This window comes from Paroedura picta, chromosome 14 (genome assembly GCF_049243985.1).
Source record: "Paroedura picta isolate Pp20150507F chromosome 14, Ppicta_v3.0, whole genome shotgun sequence".
NCBI lineage: Eukaryota > Metazoa > Chordata > Lepidosauria > Squamata > Gekkonidae > Paroedura > Paroedura picta.
In genome coordinates, this window is record NC_135382.1 from 40,087,024 (window position 1) to 40,100,274 (window position 13,251).

Consider the following 13,251-nt stretch of genomic DNA (forward strand, 5'->3'; position numbering starts at 1 on the left):
GGAGATGCCGAGGACAGGCGGGCACGTTGCCTGGGGCAGCTGCCAGCTGAGACTGTGTTGCCATGCGCCCCCACCCCCCGTCCAGAAAGAGACAGGAACAAGGACTTTGCCAGGGGACAGAAATGGACCTTGGCCCTTCTGTCAGCAAGAAGGGAGATGAGAGCAGCCAGCCTCACAGGGCTGGTTTGGGAAACAAACCTCAGAACTCTGGGGAGGATGCCGGGACCCTCGCCATCTAGCCATGCCCTGTGAAACCCCTGGGAGTTGGGCATCAACATTCTGGCGGCTGCTGCTGAATAGAGATGGTCTGTCCATGTTTAAGGAGGATTTATGCTACAGCACTCTGCAAAATCCAGCGCCTGGGAGTTCCAGGGGCCCACTCTGCTCCTGGGGCAATGTGGACACTCCTTGGTCCCCAAATACGGAAGAATGAAGTCCAGCCGACTCCACCATAACTCCCAGCAGGACGCGGGCTTCTTCACTCTCAGGGCAGGCTGGCCCTTCCCTTGGTCCCTCCAGCGCAAGGGCCCCTCCACCCCTCCCAAGGCCCTTCCCCACCTGGCTTGTCTGCCTCCAGGGCCTCTTGGGAGTCTGCTGTCTGCTGCCCCAGGTGGTACTTCTCCTGCTTGGCCCGGATCCGCTCCATCCTGCAGGCAGAGAGCAGCACTGAGGCCAGGCCACCTGGAGTCCATCACACACACCTGGCCCCCTCCCCTCAAGCCGTCTTGTCCTCTGGTGTGCTCGGATGCCAAAAACTGCACTTGCCAGCCTGCCTGCTGCTCCGCCCACCCTGCCCAGGCATTCAGGTGCCCCCAGTGGCTCCCCAACGCACGGGGGCCGCTCCGCACAGCCAGACAGTCTCTCCCCTCTACCAAATCCACGGCCTACGGAACTCACTGCCGCTTGAGCTGGACGAGAGACTTCATCTCAGCCCGGCGGTGGGAGCTCATCGTCTTCAGCATCCTGGCCTTGAAAAGAGCAAAGCCCCTGCAAAGAGAAACGGAGAAGCCTAGAGGGGGAAGGGAACCTGGAGGCCATCTAGCCCAACCCCCTGCTCAAGGCGGGGTCAGCCTCCGGGAGAAGTCTCTGGCCAGCCGCTGCTTGAAGACCGCCAGTGAGGGGGAGCTCCCCATCTCCCCTGGCAGACCATTCTGATTGGGAGAATCCCCCCTCCCCCCGGTATCTAGCAGATACAGTTCTCCATGTCGTTTAAGCCCATGACTGCGGGGCCGACCCTCTGCTGCCGGGAGGAGCCTGTCCCTGCCCTCCTCCAGTGAGACCGGATCCTGCCAAGCCCCGTTCGCAGCAGGCAGCCTGCCCTGCAGGGTTAGCCAGCCCTACTCCAAAGGAGCTGGATTGCTCCCCAACTCCCCCCCCCCCCCCGCTCTTCCCCCCAGGGACAACTGATCCTCCCTCCCTCCCTCCCTCCTCCCTTCCCACCCTCCTGCTCCCACCTGGAGGCTTGCAGGGCCGAGGCCTGGAGATCCGCCACGACGTGGAGGAAGTAGTAGCTGAGGAAGACCCTGCGCTGGAGCAGCAGGAAGAAGAAGCAGATGCTGTCCCAGATGATGCCGGCCTCCTCCACGGGCAGGGCACAGTCCCCCTCCTTCTCCACATCCTTGGCTGGCAAAGAAGAGGGAAGGGGGCTCAGGGCCTGCTGCTGGAAGGGGCACAAGATCCCCCCAGCTGGCCGACCCCTGCCAGAGACAGACAGGACCGCTGCTCTGATCCTTGGTTCGCCTGCTGGAAAAGTCCGAGGTCCACACAGCAGACAGCCCCCCCCCCCCCCCGCCCACACACCTTGGCCAAGCTGACTTGGCCAGTCTTGCTGCTGGGGCTGCCCGCTCCCTTCTCAGTTCCATGCCCCCTTGGTGCTTTGGGGCACTCACAGCCTGATGATGGGATGGAGGGACGGCCTTGCTGGCTGCTCCTGCCCCCCTCCCCCCTGCCCCAGCCTCCTCCTGTAGAGACTCACGGTCGTAGTAGCCCTTGACCGTGCAGGCCAGGCTGAAGAGCTGAATCACCCAGCAGAAGTTGCTCTGCATCTGCCGGACGAAGACGCAGGACAGGAGCTGCGGGAGAGACGCTGCGGGCCTCAGAAGGGGCAGGGGCAGACCTGCCACCGGATCCTGCGCTCAGGAAACCAGGCCGGGCAGGCAAACCAATTCTGCCCGCCTCCGGCAGGATCCCGCCTGCCACAAAGGCCCCGGCCCGGCCCTCACCGAGAGCAGGTTCTTGGCGATGATGACGGTGACGTTGTAGAGAATGAGGCAGTCCCACAGCACCAGGCGGGCCTTGAGCGGGCGCCGCAGGAGGGCAGTGCCCAGGAGCAGGAAGTAGAAGCAGGCCGTCAGGTAGCCCAGGCCGAAGATGCTGATGCGGGTGGCGCCCGCCACAAAGACCACCACCAGCACCAGCCAGAAGAGGTAGCGGAAGACACACACCTTCAGCATGTCCAGGTAGGACCTGGGGGGGGGGCAAGAGAGGAGGGGAGGGGAGGGGAAACTTCAGGGGGTTCAGCAATTCCGGAAAGGCCTCCCTGTGCAGAAAGGCACTGTACCCACTCCCCCACCCACCCCCAGTGACGCGGCCTTTCATGTCCTCCCACTTCTGGGCTTCGGGAATCCCTCCGCATGTCGAACTGGAAGCTGCTGGGGACCCTGGAGGGAGCGGCCCCCTGGCCGTCTGCACACACCTGCAGTTGATGAAGTTGGGGGCCGGGTTTGGCTTCCCTTCCCGAGGCTCCAGCTGTTCCGTGTTGTCCCCAGCCAGCCCCGCCCACTCCTCCGTCTGCTCGTCCACAAAGACCTTCCACTGTTGCGAAGCCGAGAGCAGGAGCAGGAAGTCACCTGCAGGAAGCAGAAGCCTGAGAGCCCACCCCCTGCCCAGAGGCCCCTCCCCTGGCAGAAAGCGGGCGGGGCCCAGGGACACCCCCCCTCCCTGACCAGAGCCCCCCCCCTCCAGGGGACACAGGCTGTGGGCCGAGTCTCCGCCCCCTTTCAGACAGGGGGCAGCATTCCATCAGCCCCCCCCCCGAAAACCCCACTCTGTACAGATCACAAGCCGGTCAGCGATGGAGTCTGCTGTAGGGACCAGGGAGCCCCAGACCCCAGACCCCTCGCCAAGACTCACTCAGGAGATTGGTGGAATTGGGCTTCATGTAGAAGTCCGGGAGGTACATCCACTTGATGAGCACAGAGTTCACAGGGATGGAAGGGTGCCACCTCCATGGGTACTCTAGGAAGACAAGGTCAGGAAGGTCACTGCTGGCAAAGCCCTTCGCATGTGTCCCCGCTGTGCCCCCAGCAGTGCTTGCCTGTACAGGGAACAGAGAACCATTTATTTCCAGTGCCCTGGCTTGGCGAATGGATTTTAGCCCTGTGGGCCTTTCCAGGGTCCCCCCCCCCTTCTGCGCATGTCTTGCGCCTCCCAGCAGTCCATTCTACATGACATTGTTGTATGTCTGGCTTATCTCCCTGTAGATTTAATCTGCCAGGCCCACGGCGGTGTAGTTCTGCACTGGCCACTAGGAGGATGGGGGAAATTACGTGTAGAACAGAAACGGCCCCTCACTGAAGCAACAAGAACACGGAAGTGAGGACTATGAGACTGCAGAGGCCGGGTGGGAAACGGCACATTAACTTGCCAAGCTGCAAACCAACCTCTGCGGGAGAAGCTGCTGGACCACTTTCCCCCCACAGCAACTCTGGAGCAGTGCTTGGAATCCATTGTGGCTTCCCTGGGGATCTCTTGTTGGGTGGCAGGACGCCCCTGATGGTCAGCCCTGGCAGGCGAGCCACCCGGAGGGAAGGGGCCTGTCCCAGGAGGGCCTGCCCTTGCCTCCACCCCCCCCCCCCAAGGGACAGGGGCTGTGGCTTACCGTTGCAGAGTCCTGGAGGGATGCCGACGCAGAGGAGGTACTGGAAGAGGAGGAAGAGGGCCAGGAAGAGGCAGTAATTGGGCCAGAGCTGGGCAATGGCACGCCGCCTCCGGCGCGTCAGGATGACCACCAGCCAGCAGCCGTGAAAGATCACCATGAAGTTCATGCGCTGACCAATCACGTTCACGGTCAACAGGAAGCAGATCTGGGGCGGAGGGGAGAGGTGGGAAAGGAAGAGGTGAGCCCCAGGGGGAGAAGACTGGTCCTAGAAGGGACCAGGCAGGGGTTCTGCTCATCAAGGCTTCTGATAGGCCAGGAGAAATTGGGTGGCTGTGCATTCTGCAGGGGGGTGGACTAGATGACCCTGGAGGTCCCTTCCAACTCTATGAGTCTATGGTTTTTTTAGAATGTTGCCACCACAAGGGTCTCTGCAGTGAGCGTCAAAGTGGGCTGTGGCAGCCACTTGGCAGGACCGAACTCCTGAGGGTGCAAAAGGGTGGGGGGCCTCAGCCTTAAGCAGGGTCAAGCTAAGCACACCCAGGGGAGACCCCCCCTACCCACCTCACCTCTAGGCCAAACTTGTAGAAGAAGTAGTTGATGAAGTATTTGATGCACTGCAGCAAGCTCTGGTCCAAGGTGGCGCGCGTGGCCCCTTCAAAGACCGCCTGGGTGGGCGGGGGCCGCAGCTGGTGCTGCCTGCGGAAGTATTCCTGCTTCCGGTACACGACAGCCTCGAAGACCAGCAGCACAAGGACCTGCAGGTGGTTCTGGGGGAGGGAGCAGAGGTGGGTCAGCAGGCAGCAGTCGGTGGGAGGGGCAGGGAGCAGAGAAAGAGTGTGCCACGTGTTGAGCCGCAGGGGAGTGGAGCACCCAAGCGCTGCCCTGGAAAATAGAAGGTGCTGTAGCAAAAGCTTCAGCGGCAACAGGCCAGCTCCTTTCCCACAGGGGTCCCTGGTCTGAACCCCACTCTTCCCCTCTGCCACAAGACCAGCCTGGTCCCGGGGCTCCTCTTCCTGCTTTGTGGGTGCCAGTGAGACCCACAGGGGTCGGCCTGGGTCGCAGCGACGGGCCAGGATGGCCCCCGATGTCATCTGCCTGAGGCATGCAAGAGTAATTGCCCCCCTCTGTGTGCCTTGCCTGTCCCCCCCTCTGCAGGATCAGCCAGTAAGTCCCCGACTGGAGAAGTAGTCGATTGACTTACGACAGAAACAAGACCCGTCTCAACCCATGATGACCGCGGAGGGGCTAATCTCCCTGCATTGGGACTTCACCACGGCATTTGGGTGCAGCCAATATTTTGTGCAAGTTCGATGTAACGCCAAATCCATCCACACCCGGCTCCGGGCTCCCCTTCCCCCTTGCAGGGAGACAGCCTCCTTTGGATAAATCCCGGGTTCTACTACGGGAGCATTCATCCGACTGGAATGACTTGGTCCAGGAGAGACACTTGGTCCCACAAAAACGTTTCCGAATCCAAATTCAGCTGGAGAAACTGGCTTCCAGGGTCTCCTCAGCCCGGGGCCTCTTGGGCGACCCCAGACCCAGAATACAGGGCCTTGATGAGCCCCCAAACCCACCTTTCCCTCGTGCCCATTCCAGATGGCCCCTCCCCCAAATCCTGTGGCACCACGGAGGAGCCCGGCTCACCTGGATGTAGCCAAAGTTGGGGACAGCTTTGCGGATTCCGAACCAGTTGGCCGGATCGATGAGGCCCCCGTAGAGCGTGGAATTGGCCACCTCTTCCGGCAGGAGGTTGGTGCTGTTGGGGCTGATCCACTGAGAGGAGGCAAAACCACAACCTGTCAGACAGGAGTCGACGCGGGACTTGTTCCAAAAGGCAGCCGACCCATCTGCTCTGCGGACAGCCTGCAGCACACCGCGGCCTCACAAGAGCCTCAGGGGAGCCCTGCTGGGTCAGGCCGGGGAGGGCCCATCTAGTTCGGATTCCTGTCTCATGCTGCGGCCAATCTCCGGAGAGCCGGCAAAAGGGCAGGGAGGCTCCTAAGGACTTCTTCTTAGCTTCCCCAGAGAATTTAGCTTTAGTATTCAAATCTAACGGTTCTGAGGCTAGATTCAGGTGGGCTGTATTGGTTTGAAGAGTCCTATGGCCCCTTTAAGACGGGCAAATTTTATTAAAAGTATATGAGCTTTCGTGCGTGTGTCGTACACCCAGAATTTAGCTTTGCTGGTCTTCAGAGGACCCCTGGACTAAGCCTTGTTCTTCTGTGGTCAGTGAGGCTGAGAGAAGGCTCATGGGGGGGATGTGGGGCAGATGGGGGGGATGTGAGTGCAGGGTCCCCCAGCCCAGATCTAACTCTTCCTCCCGCCGGCCCCCTCTGACGCCTCTGCCCTACCTGGGTGCAGCTGGTGACGTACATCTCTGGCCTGACGACCTTCAGCTGATACAGCATCTTGCAGACAATGATGACGCAGGCCCAGACCGTGGAGAGGCACGAGGCCATGTGGCGGAAGCGGCTGTAGGGCAGGGCGAAGGCCCAGAGCGCCACCAGCAGGAGGTTCATCACCGACACCTAGGCGAGAGGGTGGGCTGTGGGACATGGGCTGTGGGACATGGGCTGCGTGGCCCTTCCTGTGCCCCAAGCTTGCGCCATGGCAGAACGTAGAAAGGAAACAAATCTTTCAAGATTCTTTTACTTTCACAGGATTTGTTCTCTTCTTCGCACTGAATTTTAAAAGGAAACGTGGCAGCTACCACGTCACTGGAAAAGGCTCGACAGCATGTCACACCCAGTCCAGATTCTGAGTAGCCGTGGGGGTGGGACGGTGGCTCCTTCTCCCTTCCTGGGATTAGCACAGCCCCCTCCCTCTTGACAAGCCCCCTCCCCCCCCCAATGTGGCAAACGAGAGAACAAGAGGAGTGCAGAACATCAGGGAGAAGAGCTGGGGTGCCTAGCAGGCAAGAAACTCCAGGAGATCTCTGGAAGGACTCTGGTTCCCCCCCGCCTTCCTTCCAGAAAGCCCCCCTCCCTCCCCCTCTGCCTCACCTCCTGCAAAGCCACCCAGACAGTGTAGAGGGCCACCAGCTTGAGGACATGCAGTTCAAGTAGGCGCAGGACAAAGATCTGGACACGGCCAACAATCTCGGAGAACGTCCTTCCCAGGACCAGCAGGCGCTTCAGCACCAGGCCCCACTTGCTGGGCACGGCCCCTGTGGCGGGAGAGCGAGGGGGCCACTCACAACCAGCGCCCTGGACATGCTTCCGGCCCAGATCAGATTGGGGAAAAAATCTGACTGGTTGATGCCGTCCTGCTCATTACCCTCAAAGAGGCTGCTTTTTTCTTTGCTTCCATAAACATAAGACAGAAATTAGCAGCTGCTGAGTCTGCAAGCACTCTAGCTAAATGGTAATTCCGTGTTTTTCTTATGGGGTCTTTGTTGTTGTTGCAGAAAAGGGGTCTGAGCAAGGCAGAATGGGGCTTGCAAAGCAAACGCGAGCTTGTTCCATCACAATCTTGTTCTGAAAAAATGTTTTACGCCTTCTGTTATGGTGTCTCTGCCGGGATGTTCTGGCCAACGGCTACAACAGGCACAATTAACTCACAAGCAGCCGGCAACTGGTCATTGGATGGGGGCGGACTGGGAGGCCAGGGGTGCTGTCTGGGAATCTCGGCAGCTACCCAGCAGGAGCACCGCAGAGGTACGAGGAATTCTCTGGGAAGTTTTGGCAGTCCTATGGATGTGCGCACGGTGGCATTTTGGTGGGCTGCAACCTGCAAGGCACATCCTGTCCCAGACTGCAGCTTCCACCACCCAGCTCACAGTACGGCCCTTCTTTCCACCTCAGAGCCCTGAGGAGCACAGGTTGCAAGGACAGGGGCCAATCTGAGCCGCACGAGAGGAAGAGAAAACAGAAACGTGTCCAGAGTTTCTTTTCTCCTGGGCTCTCCTGGCCTGACGCTGGCTCACCTTCACACGTGGCAGCTGCGTCACATTTGGCATCGTGGCCTTCAGCCTCTCCCTCCTCTGGCGCTAGCAGAGCACAACTCCCGCTGACGTCTTCGTTTCTGAAAGCAGGAGGGAGGGCAAATGGCAGACGGGTCTTCGTGATCATTAAGCCCGATGAGGCAGAAATCTTCCCCCGGGACGCTTGCTACTTTCTCTTTCCTGGCTCCATCCAGGGGCAGGTAAAGAACATTGTGTGTGTGTGTGTGTGTTTTTTTTGCCAAGCATTTGACCCAAGGCTGCAATCTCTGCTTTTACACGACTTATTTGTAGCTTACTCTTTTTTAAGCTGTTCTGGAACGTGCTGTCAAGCGGCAGCCGACTTACACTGGAGGGCAAGGACCCCCAAGCAGGGGTCTGCAAGAGCTCCCCAGCCCCCCCCCACCGTTTCCCCTGCACCCTGCCTCAGTGGACTCAGACACGCCTCCGGCCGAGTTCCTGAAACGTATTTCAGGGGCTCCTCCACAGTCGAAAGGCTGAAAAAGGCAGCAACAGGATTTTCATTGCCTGCCTCTGTGCAGCAGCCTCAGACCTCTTTGGCGATCTCCCTGCTGAGCCCCTGAGGAGATCAGACTAGCCTGGGCCCCCCTGGCCTTCCCGGGGGGTCTCCCCTCCAAGCAGCAACCGAGGCTGACCCTGCCTCGCTTCTCAGGCCAGGAGGCTTCAGGCCACGTGGCGGCATCTAAATATTCCACAATAAATCGAGGGGCCGACGGATCCCAGTGTGGACAACAGGAGAACACCCGCAGCTAGCGAGGGTCTTGCTTAAGCCGCCGTTTGGCACCCCCCGGGCCCTGGACCATCACGTACCCCAGGGCATGTGGGCCCCGCAGCTCCGGCATCGTCGCAAGCTCCAGGTCAGTGATGCGCATGAACGGGCAGTGGAAATAGTGCAGCTGCAGGATGCAGGCCAGGAGGAAGAAGCTGGGGATGAAGATGCTGGAGAAGAGCTCCGTCACCGTGAACTGCTTCAGGCCCAGGTCCCCAAGCCTGCGGGGGGGGGGATGGGGGGGAGAGTCAGCGAGAGCCCAGGTGGCAAGCGGCCCCTAAGCGGGAACCTCCTCCCCTGGCGCCTGCGGGGCCAGCGGCCCTGAGGGCAGGATCCCACTCACTGCTCATCGGTGAACCCTGTGAGGTTGCGCCAGTACACGGGGAAGTCCTCAAACTGGAAGGTGTAGACAGCGATCAGCACCAGCATGGTGTAGGCCACCACCAGCCACCAGAAGGCCTTCAGGAGCTTCCGCCAGAGGCTGTAGTACACCTGCAGGAGAGACGGGCGGGGCACACCAGACGCGGCCTTAGACCAAACCTGGGGGGAGGTCTTCCCATCACCCGCTGCCTGGTCGTTTTAGTCGGAGGGGGACCTTCTGCATGCACAGGGGAGGCACAGCCAGTGGCCACAGCTCCTTCCAGGACATGAGCACCCGTGAAGCACCCTTAAACCCAATCAGACTCTTGGTCCATCAGGGTCAGACTGGCAGGGGCTCTCCAAGGTCTCAGGCAGAACAGGGTCTTTCCCATCCCCTCCTGCCTGGCCCGTTGGAGATGCTGGGGATTGAACTTGGGGCCTTCTGCAGGCCAAGCAGAGGCTCTGCCCCTGAGCCACCAGCCCTCCCCAAGGCTCTGAGTCTCTCCCACCGAGCAGCAGCTACAGCGATGGGCTTGCTTCTCGGCAGGACACCCAAGAGCCAGGCGGTGTCTCTGCGGGACGGGCGTGGCTTGCCGTTCCCTGGTTCTATCCTCACGACCGCTCTGTGCGGGAGCTTAGGCTGAGAGGAGCCCTGGCCAAAGGCCGCACCACAAGTTTTATGCTGGCGGGGGCTGAATCCAGGTGTCCCTGAGCCTCGTCAAGCACGCCGTGCTGGCTCTCTGCGTGACAACCACAAACAGTCCCTTGGCTACCCTGGGAGGACTCGACTGAGGAAAATGCGATTAGAGCCCAGGCTGGGCCTGCAGGAATTTCAGGGTCTGAAGTTCAGGAATCAAAGCTCCCTTCGCCAGACACTTGGAAACTCACGCCCCGAAAATCCTGTGGGTCTCTAAGGCTTGCTACTAGACTCCATCCCCGTTTCTCTACTGCAGACCAGCCCAGCCAAACTCTGAAACTGCCTGGAAAAACACAGCCGTTTTTTAAAAAAGGGGCAGCATTCACTCGTGCCAAGCCAAGCCCGATGCCAAGCAGGCTCAAGGCTGGGCACGGAGCAAATGGGCATTTTGGCCCAGCTCTTCCCACCCCCGGAGACCCCTCCCCCCTCCCCCCGCCAGCCTGACGTCTGACCTGGAAGAGAGTGAGGCAGAGGAGGAAGAGCAGCATGTAGACAATCTTGTAGACCACCAGGGGCCCTGCAGAGCTGACCACGATGAACATGCCGGCACAGACCAGGATCCAGGACTTGGCAAAGAAGCCCATCACGTAAGCCCCCAGCGTCTTCAGCACATCCTGCTGGCGGCCTGGCCCTGCGAGGGGAGACGGCCTGGCTCAGCGTTCGGAACTGCCAAGCGCTGGCCCAGAGTGACCCTCGCCAATCACCCCGGAAGCCCAAAACCCACAAGGAAGCCCCCGGCACAGCTTCCCAAAGCAAGACCGCCTGGGCCCGCAGGGAGCACGGGGATCCACCCAGACAGCTCTTCTCCTGCTCAAGGATCACCAGAACTGGAACTCAGGGCCCTGCCCCAGCAATCGGAAGGTCGGGCATGGGAAAACTTCCCCAGCTGGGCCAACATCTGGAGCCCATCCTGGGTCCCAGCTGGGAAATCCCAGCACACAACTGCAGGGGCTGAGGCCCAGCTCGTCCTCTGGACCCTTCAGGGAAAAGCAGCCTGCACATGTTCAGAGGCACTCTCTTAATGCCTGAGTCGAGCTGGCATTGTCTCGGATCACCGGGAACACAAGAGTGACACTGAAGCAAAGCAGCTGCAGTGCTGAGTTCTAATCTGGACAGGAGACTCCCCTCCCCCCACCTCCATGTGCAATCAGGACGGACAGAAGGGAAACAAGCAGTGACCTCCCTGGATTCCGGCTCACCTGAGTCGGCCACAGTGACCTCCACCAAGGGGGCAGGGGGGGCCTTCTTCTTCAGCAGCTTCTCCTTCACAAACTGCCGCAGCAGCAGCCAGAAGGTCAGGGTGTAAAGGAGCTGCAGATGAGAGGGGGGGGGGGGGACATCACTAGTACGTCACCAGCGTGAAAATCCAGAAACTGCCAGTGGAGCAGATAATCCTGCCAGGAGGAAACTTCCTCTTCGGCCACCCATCATGTTACAATGACCTGAATTGTGACTGCTAGAATATTAGGACCAGGTGAAGGTACCAGGAGCATGAAAATCCTCCCTCTCCCCTAGGAAAATAGATGCGGGCAGGCACAATAAACGACGGGTTTTCTCCAACTGAGGTTTAGGCAACAAACTCTGTCTACTCTACCAATCTTACATGGCATATTCTGGTTTGCGTGCTCAGTTTGGCTTCACTCCTTTTTTTGCCTCAGTCTTCCTGGAGGAAAGATTTCTCCACCCCACTTAGTGGTCTCTGTAGGGGTGGCGTTAAGAAACCACGGTTTGTGACCACAGGCACTGCAAGAGACCACAGTTGGTCCTAATAGCATCGCCTCTAGCATCTCAGCCCCTTGTTTTTGTGTCGCCAGCCCACCAGCCCCGCTTCACTGGACTGCCTGCTTTCGAAGCCACAACGGACCAAGATAATGCCGACTTTTGCAAAAGCACCGGAAAAGGCGGGCCGGAGGGCCGTGTGTAGGTGGCAGAGGCAAAGGTGCAGCCCTTACCTTGGCGCCGAGGGTCAAGCAGGGGTACTGGGGGTGCGCCAGGCCCAGCTGGTTCAGACTCATGAAGCCGACCGTGGTGGGCAGCTCCTTCTCCAGGTCCATGCCCCAGATGTACTGCAGGCAGCAGAGGGCCATCCCATACAGCAGGATGAAAGGGGAGCAGAGCATGGCGAAGTGGTGCCTGTTCCGCACAATCCAGATCAGGCACGCCCAGAGCAGCAGCACAAACGTCAGCCAGCTGTGGTAGGTGATGCTCCACACCTGCAAGGAGAAGCAGAACCGGGCTGTGTCTGGACTGAGCCTGCAGCCAGAGCCGGGAGTTCCTCGGAAAGGGAGGACAACCCTCAGGGAACAGACTCCCGCTTTGAAATCTGGGGCTCCCCGTTCACTGAGGCCTCGGCGGGGAGGCCTCCCTGCACCCTCCCGGGCACCCCTGCCTCTTACCATCATGGCGATGAGGGCACAGACGTAGCTCTGGCTCATGACTATGTGGCCCAGCGACTGCAGCAGCTGCTTCTCCCAACGCTGCTCTCGTTTTCGGCCAGCTGCAACCAAAACATTTTGAGCATTTCCCACCACCCTTGGGAAAAACAGCGGGGGGGGGGGGCGGGAAAATCCCTCTTATTTTTCTCCTTCAAACACACTCTGCCTTTGCACCGTCCCACCCCCCAGAAACAGAAACAGCCCAGGAGCACCTGGAAGGGGAGGGGGAGTTCCAGGTGTGGCCAATATGCAAAAGAGCATAAGCTAAAAGTCTTGTTTGTTTCCTTGTTAAGTCTTGATGTCTTCATATGCAATGAAAGGAGTCCAGAGGAAATGCTTCAGAAAAAAAAATATTTTCCCAAGAAGCCAGGCTGTGCCAGTCACGACGGCCGAGCGCTCGCCACGGATGACTCAAGAGCTCACCCAGGACTCCCCTCAGAGAGCCCCTCTGCCTTTGGAACGAGACCCCCCCTCTCGTCTTGCTCTGCCGGGCTGGATGTACCAAAAGGCTCCAACTTCAAGTTTGCAACAAAACTAGACAAACTCCGTGCCCATGAAGTGGTCAGGAGCCCCTGCAATGCGGCCATTTAGCCACAAGGAGGAAGCATTCCCTCAGGCCAGGCCAGGCCAGGGGCAATGCCAAGGCGCAGAATGCCCAGGGAGGCCCTGGGCAAGCCCCCCTCTTATGCTCAGCCTTAAAAGGAGCTTGCAGAATGAGTCCCACCTTCCGCGCTGCTTTCCTTACCCCTTTGCTATTGAAGTCAGGAGAGTGCTCTGGCAGTACCTTTAAGGCCACCGAGTTTTATTCTGGGTATGAGCTTCCGTGGGCATGTCTCTGACGCAGTGGGCACACACATGGCAGCTTATGCCTAGAATTAAACTTCGTTGGTCTTAAGCAGGGGTAGTCAAACTGTGGCCCTCCAGATGTCCATGGACTACAATTCCCAGGAGCCCCTGCCAGCGTTCGCATGGCTGGGCAGAGCATGGCGTCCGCCCTGCCAAGGACCGTATTTAGTTATGCCTTGAGTCCGTTTGCTCTACGGGGCTGAGGGAAGCACCCTTGCTGAACAGGAGCCTTGGATCTACACCCCACGCTAAGCCATCCCGAGAAGACAACCCACTTTCCAGAACGGAGGGTGCCTGACT

At 59.5% G+C, this 13,251-nt stretch overlaps 1 protein-coding gene across 3 annotated transcripts in view; it reads right to left on the reverse strand.

The window, feature by feature from the left end:
- Positions 1–13,251, reverse strand: part of PIEZO1 (piezo type mechanosensitive ion channel component 1 (Er blood group)) — a 62,130-nt gene that overhangs the window by 15,748 nt on the left and 33,131 nt on the right. For all 3 annotated transcript variants that reach the window (XM_077309621.1, XM_077309620.1, XM_077309619.1), the window contains exons 11-29: positions 12,067–12,167; positions 11,623–11,883; positions 10,870–10,981; positions 10,123–10,301; positions 8,957–9,105; positions 8,655–8,834; positions 7,809–7,906; positions 6,886–7,049; positions 6,235–6,411; positions 5,528–5,656; positions 4,447–4,647; positions 3,881–4,085; positions 3,133–3,237; positions 2,696–2,849; positions 2,223–2,466; positions 1,976–2,072; positions 1,455–1,623; positions 898–987; positions 559–647 (exon numbers count right to left, since the gene is read on the reverse strand). In XM_077309621.1, the coding sequence (XP_077165736.1) occupies positions 559–647; positions 898–987; positions 1,455–1,623; positions 1,976–2,072; positions 2,223–2,466; positions 2,696–2,849; positions 3,133–3,237; positions 3,881–4,085; positions 4,447–4,647; positions 5,528–5,656; positions 6,235–6,411; positions 6,886–7,049; positions 7,809–7,906; positions 8,655–8,834; positions 8,957–9,105; positions 10,123–10,301; positions 10,870–10,981; positions 11,623–11,883; positions 12,067–12,167 (2,904 nt within the window). The remainder of the gene's footprint in view (positions 1–558; positions 648–897; positions 988–1,454; positions 1,624–1,975; positions 2,073–2,222; positions 2,467–2,695; positions 2,850–3,132; positions 3,238–3,880; positions 4,086–4,446; positions 4,648–5,527; positions 5,657–6,234; positions 6,412–6,885; positions 7,050–7,808; positions 7,907–8,654; positions 8,835–8,956; positions 9,106–10,122; positions 10,302–10,869; positions 10,982–11,622; positions 11,884–12,066; positions 12,168–13,251) is intronic.